At 45.5% G+C, this 22,923-nt stretch overlaps 1 protein-coding gene across 1 annotated transcript in view; it reads left to right on the top strand.

Moving 5' to 3' along the window:
- Positions 1-6,044: 6,044 nt before the first annotated feature.
- The window catches only part of RIPOR2 (RHO family interacting cell polarization regulator 2), a 68,040-nt gene continuing 51,161 nt past the window's right edge, over positions 6,045-22,923 (top strand). Inside the window, exon 1 of the mRNA XM_032676284.1 lies at positions 6,045-6,222. Coding sequence (XP_032532175.1) covers positions 6,165-6,222 — 58 coding nt within the window. The 5' untranslated portion in view covers positions 6,045-6,164. The remainder of the gene's footprint in view (positions 6,223-22,923) is intronic.

The following is a 22,923-nucleotide window of genomic DNA, read 5'->3' as shown; positions in this document are numbered from 1 at the left end:
TTCTTCCTAGTTTCTGCTAGTTTGCTACCTAATCTGCTTCCTAATTTGCTTCCTCCATTCTACAGTCTAAATTCATGACACCTTGTGCACCACAAAGGTGGAGAAGAGGACTTGAGTACTGCTCTTACATATTCATCCTCTCCCTCAAATGAAGTAGTTCCAGTTTCTCCAATCTTTTCCTAATTTTCCTGTTTCCTAACCCTCAGAGCAGTTTGGTCACTCTCCTCAGGACTGTAACCGAACAGTCTCTATCCTCCTTGAACTGAGATGTCTGAAGGCCCTGTTCTCCCCTGGCAGAGGCCTTATTAACCTCAAACACAGTGCCTGAATTACTTTCTGTCTCTCCCTTTGATCACATCTGATGGCAAGCTGCCATCCAGCTGCCTCCAGCCTCCTTTCTGAAAATGTGATATTAAGCAGCCATTGCTCAGCCTGTCTTTGTGAGGATTATTCTTGCTAGAGCATAGAACTTCACATCTCACTCTCTTACATTTAATTGTTTCCAGACTGTTTCTCCAGTTTGTCACTATTAGCTTGAATTTTGATTCTGTCTTCCAGTGTATGTACACTCCTTGGAAGCCTGGCATCTACAATTGTAATGAGCGTGATCATATCCTTTGTAGGATATTAAATACTATCTAGGATATTAAAGTATATGTCGAATAATACCAGATCCAAGGCCAAGCCCTGCAAAATCATGTTTGACCATTTGGTTATCTTTTGATAACAAACCACTTGGGAACTACACAACTGAGCACAATTTTCAAAATTATATTCATTCTGTAGGAGTTTCATCCAGGATGGTTTGCTTCCTCCCTGCAAATTGAAATAATATTTTGCTATGAGAAGGTAACGATTTATTTTCATAGGCCAAGTATTACTGAAATGGAAAAAGGCTGTCTTAGGAGAGGCCAAAATCACCTTTGATAGGCTGGTGGGATGTGCTAAGTATTGTAGATTGCAGTGACACACCATAACGGACAAAGATACAGCTTACCTCTAGGGCATACAATGGATTCACTGCTCATAACTGTGGCAGGGAACATGAAAAGAGATCAGTAGGGCATCAACAACATGTGCTGTGGTTCCTGCAATGTGTGTGTGTGCTGGGGAATTGAGTACAATGCTGTGTGCAGAGCTCTCCCCAGGCCCCTAAACCAAGGTGTCCAAGATGGATGTGGACAAGAGCTGGGCTGGGGAAGCACCCTGTGGTTCTTTAGCCATCATGCCTTTTGAATAGCTCAGGTGTATCGAGCTACATCCCAAACTGGCACTGCAACCTGCCTGGCACAAGAGTGCAGTTTTCCCACAGGCCAGCTCCTACACTACTTCATCTCCACTGTCTAATGTAATACAGGGGTCCTCAGAAAATGCTGTCCTCTCTTTCCTTCTTTTTAGCTCTCCAAAATACATGGTGTGTATTTTATAGCCTTGTGAAGATTTGTGCACAGGGCTCCTAATGGCTGTGAAGCTGTGTGGAGTGAGTCATGTCTTCTACTGGCCTGGCCTGCTGACTCTCCTTCTGGACAGTAAAAGAGAGAATTTGTCCCAAGTTTTCTCTAGAACTGAATATCTCTATTAAAAAAAAAATCAACAACAAAACTGTTTAACTTTTTGGCAAAAGTTTCAAGAGTTGGAAAGAAAAAATTACACTAAGCTCAGTCAGAGACTGACACAGACTATCTAAACATAATCTAAGTCCCTGGAGTTTCTGTAACTTGCAAATGAGTTAACAACTAGAAGAGTTATTGTAATTCCATTCTCCAGGTTTCTGCGGAGCATGTTTTGCAGGAGGACTGAAACTGCAGCAATATCTAGAGCAAAACTTTTACAACTAGTCCAAATCCATGTGAACACTCACTTTCCCAAACTGATCAGCGTCAACCACCTTTTCCTAGGTTCTCTTTCATACTATCTCCACCTCAGGGTCATCTGCCCTTCCTTTACCTTTTTTTTTTTTTCCTTCTTGTTTTCCATGTAGATTATCCCCCCAAATGGAATCTCCACCATCAAAATAGCCCCAGAACAACGCAAGGGACTGACTACCCCCTCTGACACGCAACTTTCCGTATCTTGAGAATCCTTCTTGCACTGGAACAGAAGGAGATCTGAATAGGGCAAAACAGTTTCGGACATCTCCCTGATGCACCAGCACAGCAGGGCAGAAAATGGTCAGCTTGTCTCTCCTGCTGCTTGTGGAGATGATGGTAATTTAGGGTAGGGATGAATTAAAACAACCCCATCCAACATTTTGAAATGGCACAATTTTTTACACTTCTTTTTCATTAGGAATGCCCTGTATCTGAAGATAAAACATCAGAACACTTGACTTTTCTACTGGATCAGACATTCTAATAAAGTAAGTTGCAGGGGAAGAAGAGTAAGGTTAGAGTAATTTAAAGAAGCTGCTCTGAAAGTTATCTCCTCTTGCTTGATCCACCCTTGTTTTTAACATTTCCCCAGGCTACCCCACTTTTTGTTGACAGGTTATGAGAGGATGGGTGGTGGCTTTTTCCGAGAGCAGCATCAGATGTGGTTACATGAAAAATACGCACGTGAGAGCTCTGCAGTGGATGCAAAACTGATTAGGGGCTTTTTTTGCTCTGAAGTGGGGCTTCATTAGCCAACGGGCAAAAGGAAAAATTACTGTGTTTTAGAACAAAAAGCTCAATAAGAAAAAAAATACATTTTGATGCAAAAATATGGCTTTGTTTGTTTCACGGAACATTCTGAGTTGGAAGGAACACCCAAGGATCATCGAGTCCAACTCCTAAGTGAATGGCCTGTATGGGGATTAAACCCATGACCTTGATGGTATTAGCACCATGCTCTAACCAACTGAGCTAATGTCAGGGGCTTCTTCTGGAGACAGAGAAAAAAACCCCCAGAGATGCTACAAAACAAAGCAAGGAGGAAGGCACTTTGTTAGGCTGGATGGTTAAGATCAGTAAGCAGCAAAGGCATGGGCACACGGACTTCCAGGGCAAAATTATGCTGCCCCAAAGGCAAACATGGAGCAAGGAGAAGGGGGGCCTGGGTACCCATGTGAGGAGTGGTTTTGTCCATGTTAAATTATTGTCTTGAGGGAAAGAGCATCGTGCTCCCTGGGGGACAGGTTTCTGGAGGAACATCACATGCTGCGAGCAATGTAGGTAAGGCTGCCGTCAAGGGACGACGTGGCAAACAGGAACGAATCAAAGAGACTCCTCTTTGTGCATCTGCAATGGAGGCTGAGTCATTACCATTCATCACCAGCCTGACTGGTGTGTTCATTCTGGTGACAGTTGTTTTCGGGAGAGAGGACAGCTTTTGATGCCTTTTAATTCCTGAAAATAAAAGAAAAAGGGCTGTCAAGGTAACAGGCATCAGGAGAGGCTGACTGAAAACAGTGGGTAAGGAAATAACTTTAAGTCCCAGGGAAATGCAGCACAAAAGGGAGCTGCCACAATAACCAGGACAGTGTGGCTTGCTCCTTCACTTTTATGCAGGAAGCAGTAAATGGCTAAAACTTCCCATGCTCAGTTTGCAAATAAGCTTCAATCGCAGGACAGCACAAGAAAGTTAGCATTGCTGTTGCGGGGTATTTTCTCTGTGATTCTTCCTAATAGGCTGTCTGTCTGGTTTGAGTGCTCACATCTGTATTTGTAGCATCATTCATCTTGCAACTTATCCAAATCAAGCCCAAAAATCTTTCTCAGCAGACCAGGAGCCTCTTCTGGCTCACCCCAGTCCTCAGAGACTGACGTGCTCCACAGCACCCCAGAGCAGTTTAGCCCTTGATTTTACAGGGGCTCAAAATTTCTGCCAACCACCTCCTGCTGTTTCTAGGAAACCATACGGCAGTGGCTGCCCATTGCTGGGAGTGGCTTTTGCCGGGAAGCTTTAAGGCAAGATACACCCTGTGACTGTCTTTCCTTCAGCACTTCTCCTTTCCTTCACCCCCAGCATCCATTTCACGTGCTGGCCCCACAAGGCTTTGCAAGCTCAGCAGTTCCCAGCTCTGAACCTGGAAGGCAGCGTCTGGAGAGGTGCTGACCTCCTGTGCTGGCATCCCCTCCCTCTGGATTAATTCTTTTCCTCTGCAGCTTTCATGTCTCCATCTCTTCTCACGCCTCTCTCATTTTTTTCTGCTTCCCTTCATCAACCCATAATGCAGTTTCTCTCTTTTTATGACTGTCTCCATCTACTCAGCACCGTGGCAGGACGGCCTTACTGAGGCAGAGGGATACTCCCATGAGCACAATAGGGAGCAGCTCTAATTAGAGATGATCCTTACCTGAAGAAATCACTTCAAATAAGCAGAGCAGGAAAAAGAGTGAGGGGGGAAGTCTAGAAAGAAGAAGTGACTTCCCCAAGCCTGTCCAGTGGGACCAGAAACAAGACCTCTCCCTTACCTATTGGGCCAAACTGTCATCTTTACTCTGTGGGGAAATAGCCAAGGGTAATTTTAAAGCAAAGCAAAGACCACGGGGACCCTCCTAAAAACAGAGTTCCTCAAGAAGTCTTACTGATGAGGCAGAGAAACAACTGGGCAGTTAAACCATACTGCCCTACCAAACAGAAGCCCTAGGATGCTCTTGGCTTCTACCACATTCACCTAGGAAAATACAGCTTTCCTACCCTGGCAAGGCAGCAACTCCCAGGTTGTGCAGCCAAGGCACCTGATGTGACAGTGAGGGGGAGGCACAAGATCCATGGGTTGCAGCACCACTTTCCAGGGACCTTGCATCCAGAAGAAGGCTGTGCTTGAATTGGTAAGAGGATTTTCACTTTCCTGTGATGATCAAAGTGCTGCCACAGGATTTGCTAATGAACATGACCTGGGCTGAGGTTAGGTTAGGTGCTCCAAATGGACTTGTCCCATCTTTTCTCTTGTCTTCTCCATCAGGAGAAGTTCAACTTGTGCGCTGCCTTGCAGAAACCCACTGCTAGAGCTATGAAAAAACCCAATATAATAACTAGAGATGAGCTCATGATATCTGCTTGTGATTCATCATCCGGAAGCTGCAGTGAACATGACTGCTGTGCTGGGAGTCTCACTTCCAAGGGTGTGGCGACACATGCAATTACTAGACTGACTAATCACAGCTTAGTAGAGGTTTACTGTCATTACATTCTAACTTCTGGTAGCAGCAATATGAGGGGACTATTTGTGCTACGCTCCACAGCTATATGTGGACAGACATACACATGAAATATCCTTGAGTGGACTGATGGAGACAGCAGGGCTATGCAAGGCTCAGACATTACACCTGAAGGCCAAATGTATTTTTGTGAGAGTTTGGATTAAGTTTGTAGAGAAGGTCCTCTCATAAACTGAGAGACCTGACACAAAGGAGTCAACTTGATATATAAAGGTCAGGAAACACAGTAACTGAATGGACCAGTGTGATGACAAATTAGTAGTGACAGAGACACTCAAATTATATACCTATTATTGGCAGACAGTGAGTTTTACTTTGATGTTGTTCTGTTGTACACCTGATCAGGAAGGTCTCTTGGTTTGGTAATGCACCACAGACTGATAAGTCTAACTGCGAGAATCATGTCCCTGCTAAGGCATCTGCCCAAGGGACAATTGCCATCACCTTGGCTTTCCAGCTTGTCCAGATGTCCATTGCCCTGGGTCACCCCAGTGTGGGTGAGAACATGTTGTCACTGCTGCTGTGCTAAATAAAAAGTTAGTCCCCTGAACACATGGCACTGAGAAAGATGGGGGGTTTCCTGTTGTCACACTGTCCCTGGGGTGAAAACGAGTTGCTCTGCAGACCCAGCACGGTTAGTGGTTCCCTGGCTCTATCTCTACCACCAGAAAACATTCACATTCATATGCAAAACCCTTACACAGGCTGACAGGGCTTCACTGCTACAGCATTCAGCAACAGGGCAGGGTGCGTTTTAAGCCTGTCCTGCCTGTCACTGCTCTCAAAATCAACTTCTCTCTCAACAGTAAAGACACTCAACCTCAAAACTCATCTCTAAGGCTGGCTGTAAAAACAAGAGGCGTTGTTTGTATGAATGAGATTGTTTTCGTAAGTGCAGATGCGGAAGCTGTTACCACTAAAATGTTTAGGCAGCTGGTAAAAGGAAATAGTTGAGCTGCAGTGTAGGAACCAGTTCAAGCACTCAGCTCTGGCTACTCCCTGAGCTGTGTCCTTTCCACGATGCAGCACGCCCAAGATTTGACTGCACTCGGAGAAGAAGATGATGCCTTTGAGGAAGGTAAAGTCATCTTTTATTAAACTAATCCTTCTCCTACTCAGACTAGAGGCCGGTTTCTAGCCTGGGTGGTATTTCTTGAGTAAATCTGAAGTTGTCTACGGGCTCCAAGGTCACAGGGTGACCAGACTTTCTTTTTCTCCTGAGAGAATGGAGAACAAAGGGACTACAGATACAATAAAAATACTTTTCCTCAAAAAGGAAGTTACTGCAGAAGAAAGCTGGGGGGACACCCAGTGTGTTTTCTACAGTGGCTGCACTGTGCAAAGCAGCACGTTGGGCATTTGACACCACAGGTGCAGCTGTCATTAAAGTAGTAGGAGCTCTTTGCAGGGGCTAAAGGTGATTTGCTACTTAAATTATTTGAGCAGAATTAGTGTCCTCCTCTCCGACTGCCACAACCTGGGGTACTAAGCCAGTGTCATAATTTCTTATCCCTAAAACTGCTTCTACTGGTGCTCGATTCCTCACTGCTTGCATCCTGTGCCGCCATTTACATGTGTACTCAGTGCTACCAGGTCAAAATTGCAAGATGCAGGTAAGAGGACTCAAAGAAGGAGAAAGAATCTGGCCCACGGTGTCTAATTTCTGCCCCTGCTCACTGCTTTGCACTTGAGCAGGGGCCAGGAGGAGAACTTGCTCATGCAAATCTTCTCCCGGCCCCCAGCCCTCCACAGTTTCCAAGGGAGTTGAAGGCACAAAAAGCTGCCTGGATCCACTCCAAAGACTGTGAACCTTTAAACTCACTTTCAACACAGCTTCAGCAAGCCTCATTTAAACAAAGCTCAGCTGCGGTTGGTATGGAAAACTTAGCAGTGAATAGTGCCAAATCAAGTTATCTGAGCCCCAGTGAAAGGCACCAACTCTGAAAAGAAAGCAGTTTCAATGATGTACTGTCTGTACTCAAATACATTTCTCACGTCTATATGCCCCCACTCTTCACCCTGTGTCCCAGTCTGGGCTCAGAAGGGCAATGAATTTGCAAAAAGAAGAGGGCAGAGCATTTGCATTATGGAAAAAGTGCTGATAGTCCAGGGAACACCTGATGCCATTGGGCAAATCAGCTAGCACTGAAAGTACCCTGTTACATTCCCTGCATTCTGCACTCAACACAGGTGGATACTGCTTCCCAGGATAATCATCCACATGCTCTTACTTGATATGGACATTTTCAAGTGCTCTGAAGAGCCAGTGGGATTTAGGCTTCATTGCTGTTTCTGAAACCTTTAGCCTATGTTCTTAATTAGAAATGTAGGAAGGAAGGAGAGAAATGTGTTCAAGTTATTTGACACATATATTGTGTTATCTGAAGGGAATGATACACCATTTAAAAAATCCTTTCCAGCCTCTCAGCTAAGTTGTTTCTGGCAGGGCTGATCCTGCAATAGCTAGAGGCTGATCCTGCTTTTCAAAGGCAAGAACATTTTAAAAACCTCTCCATGACCCTGCTTGGAACAGAAGGTTGGAACAGATGACCTCCTGAGGTCCCTTCCCACCTGAGTTATCCTACGAGGCTATGAGTTGGTGACAGCCTCTTCAACTCACCTACATGTAACTGGGAAAAAATGTACCCCAGCTTCTCTCTCAGACAGAAGGTCTGTTGGCTCCCAAATCTGCCAGCCAGAGAGCCCAAACAACACAGGCACAGTGATGGCCTTCCCCTTCACCACCCTCTCCTTTTTTTTAAACAGGTTAGCAGGGAAACATTAACTTTTTGGCTCCTATTTCGGGAGCGCTGTTGACCCTGGACAACCCAGCTCTCTCCCCCGGGCTGGGTGGGATCCGAGCAGGGAGGAGCAATGCCTGTTTCACTCACAGGGCAGCCCTCGCCTGCTCATGCTGCAGAAACCCAGGCGCCAGCCAAAACTTAGTCACAGGTTTTCAGGCCAGATGGAGGCGTTTGTCAGATGTTGAACTCCCAGCTCAGTGCAGACCACAGCTCTTAGAGCATACGCTATTTTTTATTATTTTCCACATCCAGATTGGTTTGGAAAACGGTGATGGCAGATCTCTGTCCACCTTTTGAACTTGTCCCAATGCTTAGCTACTGTCACAGTTAAAGACAACTGCATCTTATTTCTTCTAGCACTGATTGGTCTAGTCTTTTGAAGTTAGTTTTCCTTCTTGTCTGGGGAGAGCTAAGATCGCACTGTTTTTTGTGAATATAAACATCTCATTTACTATCTACAGAATGTATTCAGACCACTCCTATCCTTTGCCGAGCAGACTGTTATCATGACAGTTTCCTTATAAAGTTTTAATCTTTTAAGCATTTTCATGTTCTTGAGATCAGTTCCTTGGTGGACACCAGCATGGAGCCTAGTGCTCCCAAACTGTTAGATCAGGGACAAATCCAGAATTTATGTGATCTGTTCACTCATACTTTATAAACATATATATCTCAGGATCAGTTCAAGGGTCTGCTTAAGTCTTTTCAGGTGCCAGCATCATGTGAGGGTCTGTTCTTCACCAGATTTTTCTCTATAATCTCCAAGTCTTTCAGAGTCAAATTTCTCAGGACATAGTCAATGCTATAACTATGGCTTATCTCCTTTACCCCCAGCTATGCCCATACTAGAGCCAGACGAATCATCTCACTTCCTTAAGTAGCCTGTTCTTGGAGTGATTTACCACTTCTCCAGACATCATGCCATCTACATATTCAGTCAATCACTGTTTAAAATTCCCTTTCAGGTCACTGAAGTGAAAAGAGTCAATCCCATAGGGAAGAACCAATCTCTGTATGTCCTCACTAGAAACTGGCATCCCTGATGGTTTCTCAGCCGTGTTACATCTATCAAGATCTCATGCAGTACCAAGTCTTATTTCTTACAGAAATCCAAATACACTATCAATGCAATTATTTTCTCGAAAATTTTAACTAGTGCAACTGATTGTATTCCATCTCCTTTAATTCTGCTTATATGACTCTTACATCAGGTACTCCATAAGAAGGCCAGGACCACTGCCAGGCTATCACATCATTAGTGACACAACATTAACTCATAGCTCTCTGGAATTCCTCTAGTGTTTCAAGTTTTTTGAGAAATCAACAAGAAGTTCCTTGAATAACTCTTCTCAAAACTACAGTTTAAAATTCTCCTTTGGGAAAGATAAAGGGGGAAATGTTTTCCCATTGATATAGACTGTAAGCTGGCACTGATATTTTCCCACATGCAAACCAAAACATTTGTTGAAAACTTCTGTATTTTCTTCAGCGTAATTGATAATTCCAACATTTTCATATACTTATGAGCCAGTAAGCATAATTTTTCCCTATTATACATTGAAATGGCAAGTCACAGGGCTGGGTGTGACCAAGTATTGTAGAACTATTTTCAGAAAAAATCAAGTTGACTCTTGCAACAGGTATTCAAGGCTTTGAAACATTTGTCCTCAAAGAAACTTTGTTAGCTAACTCTCTTGTTTTCTAATAACAGCCTTGCACTGACATTGTGCTCTCTCCTTCAAAGGGTCTGCAGAGGCTTTGCAAGTGACTGTGCTTAGGTTCAGTGAAGCACAACTCCCTCTCCTCTGCAACCAGGGCACAGCTGTAGTATGCAAAAGTTTTGAGAAGAAACTCTTTTAGCCTCTTGAAAGCACAGTCAGTGATAGGTGTTGTTTCTTTTAAGGCCTTACTCACTATGTTAATTCAAGACAAGTGTCTTCAGTTAGTCTTACATTTTTCTTAGGTCAAAACACCTACTCTGGGAAAAATGTTGTTTAAATTTTAGTGACTCTAAGTGCCTTTAGATTCTGAAGTTATATTTCATTAAAAAGAAATCCCTTTCTCTAGCAGGAGGTTTCCCCTCATCACTGTAGCCAAACAGGCATGGATTTTCCCTGGCTCTGTCTAAGATGAGGAGCCAGGAATGCTCCTGTGGCTCCCAGGCCCAGAGAGGGAGGGAGATTTGGGCACGAGTCAGCTCTCTTGGCAGATTCTGGTTTCCACAGGAGGAGAGCTGAGGACTCACACTGAGGCATGATGCCGTCACCCCAGCACAGCCTCTGACTGGGACTAGAGGCTTGGCACAGCAGGATCTCCTGGGTCAAGGAGCCACATTTATGCACAGAATTTGCAAACACTCAGCAAACACAGCAAGCATATGGGTCCAAGTATCTCGTTAGCAGTGATCAACATATTCAAACCGAGAATGAACAGGAAAAGTAGAAATTAGGCTATGTTTTATCACAGATCTTTTCATGCACCTGCTCTACACTGATCTCTCTTCACATCTCTACTTCTCACCTCCGTTATGTGCCCTCTGGTTGCAGCTGGGGTAACCATGACCGGCCTCGCAGACCATAGCTGATGCAAAATCCCATGCATGTTTTCAAGCTGTGGCAGAAAAACCCAAAACTGTCCTTTTCCTTGTGTTCAGTAAGAAGGCCCGTGCTCTAGTTCAGTAGACCTGAGCCCCACTTTAAATGATGTGCTGCACAGTCTCAGTCACAGGGCACTTTCCTTGCCCAGGACTGATGTGCTGTTATGGCATAGAGATACATTCCAGCACTGCTGTCCATCAAGGCTCCCAGCATAACAGTAACTGCATCAAACTTTTAAGGTGTGCTTTAAAAATGTGCCAGATGCCTTTACATCCTTGTAAAGCCTGCCTGCTCCTATAGGAGAGAAAGGAGTTCTAGCTCTGGGGTTTGGGATCAGCATTGAGGTTTAGCTGAAACGAAAGATAGCTGCTGTACATGGTTGTATGCACTGCCTGCACATAATGAGGTTAGAGGTATTGGAGAAAAATGAGGATAAAGCCTTGGATGTTGACTTAGAGTTGAGACATATTCTTTGTTCAGCAACAATTCAGGTTAAGCCACTTTTCCCCTAAAGCAATACAAGACACTATACTTCTCTTGGGCATACAACTGCAGTGACTTGTCAAAATGTCACGCAGGGACATCCATGTCACAGCTTGTCTGTGACCCATGGGACCAGGTTTCTTTCCATGCCTTATCTAGCTTTGCTTTCATGAGCCCCATCAGGCATGACCCCTCCCCACAGAGCACATCAAACTAGTGCAGCTATAAACGAATCATGTCTTCCAAGAATGTTCATGTGTGCATATCATTATGGGTATTCCAGCAGATGCCTACCTCAGAGATATACAGAGATACAGTTTTTCCTGTGTTTTCATCCCCAAAAGAGACTACTTTTTATCCAGCATACAAGTGCCTAATATCTCAGAAGGCTGTTGTAAGGATGAGCAACCTTGCAACGTATCAAGCATGGGAGCTTCTCCTTTCTGACTGCTGGGAGAAAGTGGATCAGTGTCCTGAAAACATTTACAGGTCCCACCAGCCCTACTTGTCCTTTCGGCTTATCTCACGTTCCTGAACATGGAGAACACGTGTGCTGTACTTGCTGCAGCTCAGAGGATAAGTCCCATCACCAAGGCAACAGTGTCTGCTTCATCCAGATAGATAGACTGTAGAGATATTTGGCCTATAAACTCAGATTGAAGCACCTTTCTCCAAGAGCATGATCAGACTTATTTAACACACAGTACAAGGCCATCAAGGAAAAGAAGGTGCTCATTTACAGAGCATTTTTTCTTATTCCTGTTTACACTGAATGCTCCGCTCACCTGCTCCTTGCAGCTGCTTCTTTTTGGTTGTGATCCATGAGTGGACACAGAGTTATGCGAACTGAGGAGAGAGCTTTTTTTGGTTGGAGGAGTCAGTGCAAGACACCCATCCCCACCCTAGGCACCCCCACACTGACCCACCCACAGTGCTCCGACCCGTCGGCACTTCCAGCTGTCCTGGGCAGCTGGAGGGCTATTTTTAACAGGGCATCCTGCTCCACATATGAAGCAGGAAATTTTGAGTCCATGAGGCCTGAAATAAAAAAAAAAAAAGATTGAAATGAGAGACACTTTCTGCTTTGTTCTCTCTCTATTTTTTAATTAAAGATCTTTGATCTTCTTGGTGTTTCCTTCTCTGTTTCTTGAAGACAATATTTTTGGTTCATATCTGTTGACAATATTTCTAGATCGCTAATAATAACAACAGTGAGGGGAAAAAACAGGTCAAATAAACAAGTGGCATTTAAGCAGCCCTCAGAGAAAAGAGGAAGGTATGTACAAGCCAGAGAGAAACCACTGATCAGGTGTGCTTGGGGCATCTTCTAAGCTTGCAAAACAAGTGTCTTACTAAAGTCTGAAGCAAAATTGCCTTCTTTTTCACCCATTTTTCCCCTCCTGTTTTTACATAGTGTATTTACAAAGCTCTGTGAAACACAAGCTTTTTGTCGCTCAGTCCCGTCATTAAATTCACAAAATAAATGTGGCTTGGCTAACATGAGCAGGTGGCGTAAACAACTTCACCCCTTTAATAATTCGAGGCACAGCTCAGCTGCCTGTGAAATGAGCTTCCGCCTGCCGGGATGCTAAAACCAAAGACTTGTGGTTGGTGTACCAAGGGTGTGACAGGCACTAACAACTGGGTCAGGAAGTGCAGAGTTAAAAGACAAGGAGTGAAAACAGTCTGAGAGCATATATTAGAGAGAAAGAGAGAGAAAAGAGCAGTCAAGCACTTGACAATGTCGCAGAGACACTAAAAAGTTAGTGGTGGGAAGATTTCCCAACAGTAGGGAAATATATATATTTCAGCGTTGCTTGTGAGGGTGAGGGGTGTTGTCAGGCCTCACAGAATTTTAAGCAGTATGTTCTTGATCTGGCATCCAAGAGTGGAGAAATAGTTTGAAGTAGGGGTTTATGCTGTGAAGAGTCACTGGTATTCCTGTGTCTTTGGCAACTGGAAAACAGGTGAAGAAAAACCACTATGTAAATCCTGAGCATAATAGGCTTAACTCTGCATAACTTCCAAAGGCTGACATTGGCTTACTCTGGTTTAATTGTGGGCAGTCTGGGAATTGGAAAGTTAAGAGACCCAGAGCTTGGAAATGATACCTAGAGTTCAAATGGTTGGTAAAAAGATAGAAAGATAAAAAGTGAGGTAGAAAGAAAGGAAGCCACAAAGAGTGAGAAAATAAAGGGGTATTTTGGGGAAACCCCTGGCCTTTACTGCCTATGTCACAGAATTGCATAAGCCTGCCTAAAATTAGTCACAACCCATCTTTCAGAGAGGAAAATACACTCAAAGTAGCCCATCCCAATAAATGCTTAATTTCATAATCCCAGGTGCAATGACCACCCTGGGAAGCAAAACCCAAAACTGCCCCCAAAACTCAAAGCTCTTTGAAGTGCCTATAGCACTGCACACGAGAGCTTGCAACAGCTCTCCTTTCATCACACCAGGCTGCTTCCCGGGCCAGCCCTGCCTTCCTGCCCACCCCGTGCCCAACCCCAGGGGAAGTCACACGCAATGATGAGCTTTTGTGCAATACCAGAGTGAAAAGCCCTCTGGTGTCCCCTGAGGAGTGTGCCTATGGTTCAGGTATGGCAGCAGCCAAGCAGCAATCCAGAGCTTTCCTGGAGAGGTGTCACAACCACCTGTGGCAGAGGAGAGAGGGATAGCCTTTCTTGGGGAGGTCAGTGGGATGGCTAAAAGCTCTGTGACTTTATTTTCATTGACATAGACATTAAGTTTTCGGGGACTCCTGCAGGACCTCAGGGAGATGAGCTTATAAAATCTCACATATTAGCCCTATGGCTCTCTGAAGTTTGTGATTAAGATGCCAGTGGCTAGCAAGGCTGACCAGTGTTCAGGCTCTACAGCATAAATGGAGCTTTGCTCACATCCTTCTCACTACATGGTAGCTCAGGGCAGTGGAAGGGCTCTGTTGTGAACGTGGATGTAACTTACTTGACACCGTGTTCATTTTAGCAGGGTGGTTGTGACTGTGTAGAAGTGCAGTTTGCCAATTGAGAGCTCCTGAAAGTTTTGAAGTCCCACTCACTGCATTTTCTCATGCAACCAGGAAGAAGAAAATGTAAGGACAGGGCCCAGGTAATGGCACAGAGCTAACAGAGATAGCACCGAGCAAATAAGACTTTTTTCTGCCTTGAACATCACCAGCAGACCAGAGGTCACTGTGGTTTCTTAATGCTGGTAATGTAAAGAGCAGAGCGAACATAGCCTGCTTCTTCTGGGGAACCTGTGAGTTCTGGAGTGTCATGTGCAGAATCTGTCCAATTTATAAATTGAATGATCCAGGAACTTAGGCTTACATGAGGAATGAAGGATTGGGCCTTCACACTGAACTAACATACTTGCTTTTCTTGAATGTCTTGGAGAAAAGAGAGATTTTATAGATGTAGATAGATTTGAAACTAGATAGCATTTCTGAGATCCTCCTACAAACACATGCAAGGAGTGCCACACTAGCACTTTTTTTTTTTTTTTGAGAGGGGTGGGAATGTTGAAAAGAATCCATATAAAAATATTCTCAAAGAAAAATGAAGCCACAGGAGGAGCAGAGCACTCCAGCACTGCTGAGCTCAGCTCTGGAGTTGGACGTCTGTAGCTTTTTTTTTAATTTCCCTGTTAAAAAGCAAGCAGCTCGGGAGGTCCTGATGTGCTCTGCCTCTTCTGGCACTCTGGGGAGCTTCCTGCCCACTCTATTCCTGATGCCTGTTGTGAGCCAAGGAAGAGTTAGCTTAATCAGCAACACCAGCCCCTGATTAGTGCCAAGTTTTTGTCATTAATCACTTCAAAAATCACTGCACCAAAAATAGTTCCCAGGGTCAGATGTTCAAAAACTGGCTAGCTTTCTCTGGTGTCATTTAACTTTAGCTGCAAAGCTAGACCACACCCCTAAAGAAACACTTCTTATTTGTTTTACATTACATATTGTTTGTAAATTCTTTTAATTCAAATCTACTCATAGCCCCAGTGACATGGTATGAAAAGCTGCTCTTCACCTTTTTTAGAGGAAAAGATTTCTCCAAGGGGTTAAACACCTCCAGGTGAAGGCAGGCTGAACCAACAAGCAACCTGTATTCCCTCAAGACATGAGTGGACGTACTGGTCTCAGGGTTTAGTCGTGAGCTTCTCCGTGTTGTGGACCACCCTCTCTCCTTTGGAATCTCAGTCCAAATACTTGGCAGATGCACTTGGGGCTCATTACATTACAGAGGCAGCATGTTCATTGCGCTCCCCCGAATGGCATTTTGTGTGTGCTGCACTTGTTTTATATTTGCTATATTTAAGCCACAGAAATATGTGCTGATGAGAAGAGGGAAGTGACAGTATCTTGGGGGCAGAAAGGGAATTAAAATCATTTCTCAGTGCTGCAATCCTCTGTGCAGAACCACGGACTAGGAGAAGGAAAGAGGAGCGTGGTCTCTGACTGCACCAAGGACCTCACTGGGTCACCCATGCTGCTGTGTATCTAGGAATGATTTCAGGGCAGGTCTGGTGTTACATTAGTGTAACTGAGGGTGGAAATTGCCTGGAGCTTGTGCCCCAGAGCCTCCTCCTGGGTGTCTATCGTGAAACTGCCATGTTAGGGACATACAGGAACACAGGTGCACAGCACTGCAGGATTCATGCACGGGACTTGATTTTTGTCTGGCATTATTTGTTCTTTTCCTCCACTCTCAGACGTTGCAGCCTTCTCCTACCTGACAACCATTTTCCCCAGACCATGCCCATCATCCCTGCAACTTCTCCCTTCTTAACCATGACCTGTGGAACAACTACTGGGCAGGAGGAAGGCAGTCCCTGTTTCTACACTGCTGCTGGAGGTCACAGCCAGGCAGGCCAAAGTCCTGAGTGCTCCTGACCTGCTTTTTCAGTCATGGATTGTTGTTGACATGTCCTGTAATGTCTTTTCCCTTATAATACAATCCTTCCAGGCCTGCTGTCTGCTTCATAGCATGGGGCTGACAAGTATGGGGCTGGAACAGCCATGTCTGAGACTACTAACCAGAATGTGCTTGGACATGTAAAAAGAAAGATTTTCTCCTCTTCTGTGCTTCAGAGCTTGCCCCAAATTTGCCTTGCAAGTACAGGTGAGGGTACAAGGAGAGTCTGGAGATTAACATGGGCTGGGGCCACATTTTAACTGCAGTCCTGATGTAACCAGCAGGTTTCAGCATTACTGCCTGGTAGCATGGGTAGAGATGGCTTCAGTTCCTAAGAACCCCAAACACAGGGGGGATCTCAGCCTGTTGTCATGTTGGAAGATGAAGGTTGTGGCAGGGAGCCAGGTCTGGGCACTTGAGAGCCAAGAAACAAGAAAGAGGCAAGAGATTACCTAGTGATTCAAGAAGATCCCAATGAGGAAGCTAGAAACATATTGACTTTCTGTCTACAAAGCCAAATCCATTCCTGGAGATGGCCTTCTTGATCATGTTGCTTATATTGGGACAGGCTGTCCTGAGCAGGTATCTCACATGCTGCAGACCCATGGAAAGCACTGGGTTCTACTCTCTGCTCTCCTCTGGGGGAGGTGGTTTTATGGCTATCCAGCAGCAGGACTTTAAGCCAGTCCATCACCAACCTTGTCTGACAGTCAGGCTCCCAAAAAGTAGGCTAACAGCGTCATACTTGTCTCTTCAGATCTCTGATCCCTCCTGTAGCTTTGATCATTGCATAGCATAGCTGACTTCCAGCTGTCCAGGAAAGCAAAAATTAGTTTCCAGCAGTTTTTTGTGTGCCTTAACTAGAAAACAAGGAATGCTCTTGAAAAACAAAAGAGGGAGAAAAAAATAAGGCTAGAGCTGCTGTACTAGACAAGCCATCCACACACTTGGTGTGCACTTAAGAGCGGCTCAGCCAGCTCTGGTTGCTAAGCAGTCTGAGAAACTGGAATGTGCTTCTCCCTCCAACCCTGCATGAACATTGGCACCCAAAATCTGCCCAGAAGAGGCATTGGGGATAATTTTGAAACAGGTTCTGGGGAAAAAAAATGCAACTGGCGGCTCATTTGTCCTGCTCCCTCAAGTTACATATGTGAGGGCAGGTAGGGGGTATGCTTGTGCATACTCCTTTGGAACTTCAAATGATGTGGGTGTGAAGTGTTTTTCATCTGAAGGCAGCTATCTCAGACCACCACAAATTCAGCAAGGTTGGACAAAGAAGGATTACTTGTGGGAAGGGTTATCTCATGTAGTATATCAAAAGATAAAGGTGACTCCCCTTTCTGTCCCCAGCCCTCTTTGTCTGCATCCATAGCTGTTCCTCAGTATACCAAGTGTGTCCTGACCACCATGCTACAGGACACAACCACTGCACTATTCATTGGTCATTCCCAAAAAGCATCTGGCCAGAACTCCCAGAAGACTGAATTTGTTGCTGAATTTGTTCCTGAATCATTGCAGAGGATCAGTGCTGGTAACTTTTTCCCACAAAGTATCCTGGAGCAGCAGGTGGAAATCTTTGCAAAAGCAACATCATGAGAAATTAGGAACTTGAGGGTGGAGCAGCAACACTGTGATGGGAAGTAAAAGGGGGGAAATGGTTGCACAGTGGTTAGAGGATGTCAGAAGTGAAAAACAACTGGGTATCAAACTCTTTTAGAAGGAGAGCAAGTGTTACAGGATGACAATGAATGCAAGCTAAATGTACTGGGCAAGCTCGGCTGACAAAGAAGGAATAAAAACTGGCACAGGGTCAATACAGAGAGCAGTAGGGGCAAGGTGTAGTAGAATTGTGGCAACACTTCAGTATGTTTAGTTGGAAAAAGTAATGGTGAACATGGTTATGATCAGCAATGATCAGCAACTTAAAGTTCACATCTTGTCCAGATTTCTCATGGCAGGCGTCAGACTCTTGTCTCTTACCTCTCCCCTAAAAGCTTTTCCAAGTGATGGCTCCAGTACCTGCCATGTTCCCCAACCTCAAATATGATCATTCACCTCTGGTTTTTGACCAAGGTCCCCAGGTGAGAGCAGTCAGGTTTGCACCCTGTGTTCCCACAGAAGGCTTGCCTGGGGACGATACCTGCTGGAGATGTCCTATGGGATGTCCGTCAGCATTATGAAGATGCCTTGTGCATCCCTTATGAGTGTGGGAGATACACAGAAACACAGCATAAAGGAGTTACAACAGAAAAATATATAAATTGTCTTCCTTAAAACCTTGATCAGGCCTGATCTACCTCAAACAACCAAAACACAAAGTTGTGGTCTGCCCCCCCATCCCCCCACTTCCTTTGGCCTCTTGATCGTCCAAACATGCTAATGAGAGACCTCCATGTGAATTCCTGTCTGCATGGTCTGCTGAGCATTGCCACCCACCACCAGCCCTTGCTTTCAGGTGAATGAAGTCACGCAGGACTGAGCTAAGTCTTTGTATCTGCATAATGGACATACATCCCCACAGCAAGCAGGAAAATTGCAACCATGTTGCACATTTTCGAGTGGGTCCGCACAGAGTCCTCCCACAGAGTATTTTATGGGGGAAAGAGAGTTTCCCGCAGACCTCTGTCCAGACTACTGGGTCCTGCTCCCCTTTCCAACTTTGTCTAGACACATCTGCAACAGATCTGAAAGCCTCCTGTTCTGTTGATTCACGGTATTCAGTGGGCTGGAGCCTGTGCCCCGTCGATGGGAAAAGTGAAGTACTTCTTGTTACATCCACCCCCCAGAGCGACGTGTAACTGATGCATATCAGCCAGAAAATCCTGCTCAGCCCCTTCAAGAAGCCTTCTGCGTGCCTGGGAGGGGCAGAGCATTTAGATGTCCCCTGACTATAATCTCTGATAATCCTGATTTACTATTCGACCTGGAAGCAAAGGCTAATAGAAAGCAAAGTGCTATGGCAAAGATCAATAGGTAATTTAGTAGCTCTGGCTTAGTTGTCTCAAGTATAATGTGGGGTTACTATCGCTGAGAATTAGTGTTTGTGAAGGTGCACTGGAGCTGGCAGGGAGATGGAAATGCAGCCTAATTGGCAATTATTGCTTTGCAAAGGTCACTGTTTTCTGGAAACAAAGCTAGAATCAGCTGTTGTCACTTAGAAATTTCACTGGGGACACTCATGATGACCTATTTTTAACATAACAGAAGATCACACTGCAATAGTGAATAATTTATAGGAGTAGTAGCATGATCACAGCCACAATACAATGGCAGCTTCAGTTCCTGCTTGATGATGGAGGGAGACAGAGCTCTCTGGCAATTTCCACTGAATTAGCAAAACAAGACACACGTGGAATGACTGACCCGAGCCTTTCAAAAGCATGTATGTCAGGATGAATATATGTCCAGAAGGCCTAAGTGGGGCAAAGATTTTATCTAGAGCATCCTTAAACCTACTCAGTCTCCCAACTGTTTCAACAAGCTACAGCACTGGGAGCAGGGAAGTGGGAATGTGTACAGGGTTTGGGGTGACGGAGAGGAGGAGATTAGCTTTCTGTGTTTGCCATGCAAAACTGTATTGAGAAAACAAGAGAAACAGCTCATACGTATTTGCATAGGATAGAGGATATTTCCTTGAAAGAAGATGCTGCAAAATGAATGAGGTATTTGCATCTGCAACCTTAAGTTCAAAGAACCTTCTGCGAGATAAGACAAAAGGGCCAGAGGGAATTAGTAACAATTGCCCTGAACTGTAGAAGCCTCAAGGTTAATGTAAGATGCTGCAATTTGTCTATGGCACAGAAAATCTTTAACAAATTAACCAGGCTTCCACAGTGAGAGCTGCCACCCCCTAAAAGGCTGAAATGGACTCAGGCGCATATTAAGTATGCATGATGAGACATTTATAGCTTTCAGCATTGCCACAAATATTTCCTCTCCTCTTCCCCTGGCATTCCATAGCCCAAAGCGCACAGCTGCTTTTTCCAGAAAGCAACTTCTCTGCCTTAGCCTCAGAGTTCACATCCAAAGTGACATATATGAAATGGGTGAATAGTTGATTCAGTCAGAGACATAGAAAGGTCACCCTTAAAATTTTGCCTTGGAGCTACAGCAATGGCACTGCGTTGGCAGAAGCCCCTACACTTTTTCTAGTGGAGAAGTGGGTGCCTCTGGAAATGCCACAGCCGTGATTGCTGTACAACACATTTGAACTCAGAAACCGTGGAAACAGCCTGTAGGCCCCAGGGGTCTGCACACCAGTGTGAAGAGCGTCCTTTTCTGCTTTTACTGAATCTGGAGTAATTTTCTTTCATTTCTGCTTTTTAAGGCTACAGGGTGCTGTTTATTTTCAGCATACAATATAAATAACTCATCTTCATTGTTACTGCTGAAAATCATTCAAGATGATAGGTCAGATTGGATTTTTTATTCAGGGACAGCCTTGGTTTGTTGTTTTGTTTTTGTTTTTTTTTTTCCCCATGCACAATGCTCTGTGAAAACCTAACTCTTTCTTGTAATTTCCTTAACTTCTCCATGCAGTATCATTCTCTGTGTGACAGGTCTGGGTACTCCATGAAAAACCTTTGCATTTGAAAGGGTAAGTCTGCCTATCCTGACCCAAATGGGGAAAGATACAGGCATGTAGGGAGGGCATCACTGCCTCCTCAAGCCACCTTCCAAATTGTGTCTGTTTACCAACCCATAGATCTGCCAGGGATTCCCTCTGTCCTCCAACCCCAAAAAAAAACCAAAACAAGAAAGACACTTTCAGCTATTCGAGAAGCACAAGGAAGAGCTTGTTGAAGGACCCTATAACAACCTTAAATGTTGGCAGAGGAACAGCAAATAGTATACAAAATACAACATGGGTGTTTGGTATTCTGTTGGTTGATGTAAAGTCTAGCGTGTAAAAAAGTTGCAAAAGAGAAATTAAGAAGTCCTAAGGACCGCAGTAAATACAGAATACTTACACCTATGGAGAGATGTATTTATAGTAAAAAGGACTATACATTTTGGAAGGACGACTAAATTTGAAGAAAATACCCCACAGTCTCTGGGGGAATGTGGTATTCCTGCCTCTTTTTTTCCTCGGGGTAACAGAGGAAAGATGTTCAAAGGAAGAAATGCCAGATCCATTCATTGCAACGTTTTTTCATTTATAGTCGCCTTTAACTGCTGTGTTCAGCCCGCCCAATATCCAGATTTAGAGCTCTCACACACACCCTGCTGAAGGCAACGGAGGATACAGTGAGTGGCCCACGGGCCACGAGGAAGGCAAGCGGCGGCAGCCCGTTCCCTGTACCATTCCACGGGGGAGAGGTATTTTGTGGATGTCCCACCTTTGGGACAAACCGCCCGAGAGGCCAGGCGCATGGAATGGAAAAACGGAAGAGCCCCACCACCACCGCCGCCGCTCCCAAAAAGGTGCGGAGCCACCAGCAGCGCCAGCTCCGCCACATCCCGCCGGGGCGAGCCCACAGCCGGCTCCGCACCCTCCGCCCCTCCCGCGGGGGCGGGCCGCGGCCGCGCAGCGCCGAGCAGCAGCAGCAGCACCGCCTCCGCCTCCTCCTCCTCCTTCTCCTCCCTCTCGCAGCTCCGCAAGGAAAAGCCGGCAGCGGCTGCACTGGCTGCCAAAGCGGCTGTGCGCGGCGACTGACGGCGGGCTGTCCTCCCCTCCTCCTCGGTTTTATTATTTTAAAACTTTAAGTTTTTGGGGGTATTTTTTTTTCTTTTAGAAATTATTATTCGCTGTTATTAATTTTGCGGCTGCGGACGCTGCCGCCCGGGATGGGGCACCGCGGTGCCCGAGGAGCGCTGGACGGCGGGCGAGCGGCGTCCCGAAGCGGGCTGTGAGCACCGCCGGCAGCAACAGGTACCCGGCAGGGCTCCGACACGGGTGGAGGTCGAGAAACCCGCGTGGGGAGGAGGGGGCGCTGCTTGTGCCGAGCATGGACGTGGCCGAGCGGAGCCCGAGGGCTGCGGGGCTGAAGAGCCGCTGTCACAGGAGCGGCTCCCGACCCCTCTCATCCGCCGGTGGCGGGGAGTCAGGCGGCGGCAGGGTTTTGAGGAGGACAGAGGGGCTTCTGGAGGGCTTCCCGTGCGTGGTTTTAGGCTGTGAATGTGAAGAAAACGTTGGTTGTGGGTGCTCGCTGAGGGACACGAAACTGGTTTCATGTTTTCTCACAGCGCGTGGAAGTGCTTAGCCCTGTTTCCATAAAAAAAAAATCTCAGCATTTCCTTAGGTCTTGTCTTTCTATTTCCAGTGAGGTTTTATGGTATTACTGGTTGGAGGAGAGCTTAGAACCTCTTAAGTTCCCCTTTCTGTCTCTGGCTCATTCCCAAGGACTGATGCAAACACATTACACACTGGCATTGCTCTTCAGTTTACCTTTGAATGCCCTGGTTACAAAAGGTCATCCTAATCCTGTGACTGGTCTTTCTATTGCTGTGTTAACCGGGAATTTTGCTGTCTCTCATTCAAAGTTTCAAAAAGCTTTCTGGAAACTGTGTGCTTGTGGCCATTCTGCCTCTGCACCCTTTCATCCATCTCCCCGGGAAGAGCTGAATGTATTACTAGTGTAGTTTCAGCATTCATTAGTCTGGCCGTGCATTCGGCCACGCTCATCTTAATTACCGTGTTTGAGCTGCTGTCATGCAGCTGGAGCCCGGGGCAGGGAACACGCTCTCCAACAGAAACATTATCTTCATCTTCTCCAGTGGCTAATTAGGTTTCACAAACATCCTTCTCCTGCATAAACAAAAGTAGGAACATACCCAAACAGGGAGCTTGAGGAAGGAGACATGAAAGGTATCTTTCCCGGAAGATTTCTGTGCTGGCTGCCCAGCTGTCTTCGAGGTCTTCACACACTGGGAAGAGATACAGTGGGATCGGGTTTATAGTGACCAGACTCAGGAAGGCATCCATTGGGATAGGTTAGGAGCTCTGCTTTATGAACATAATGGGCAAATGTGGCAGATTGTTCCG

Source organism: Chiroxiphia lanceolata, chromosome 1 (assembly GCF_009829145.1).
Source record: "Chiroxiphia lanceolata isolate bChiLan1 chromosome 1, bChiLan1.pri, whole genome shotgun sequence".
Taxonomy (NCBI): Eukaryota; Metazoa; Chordata; class Aves; order Passeriformes; family Pipridae; genus Chiroxiphia; species Chiroxiphia lanceolata.
Note: the sequence above shows the minus strand (reverse complement) of the source record. Positions and strands in the feature narration are given on the sequence as shown.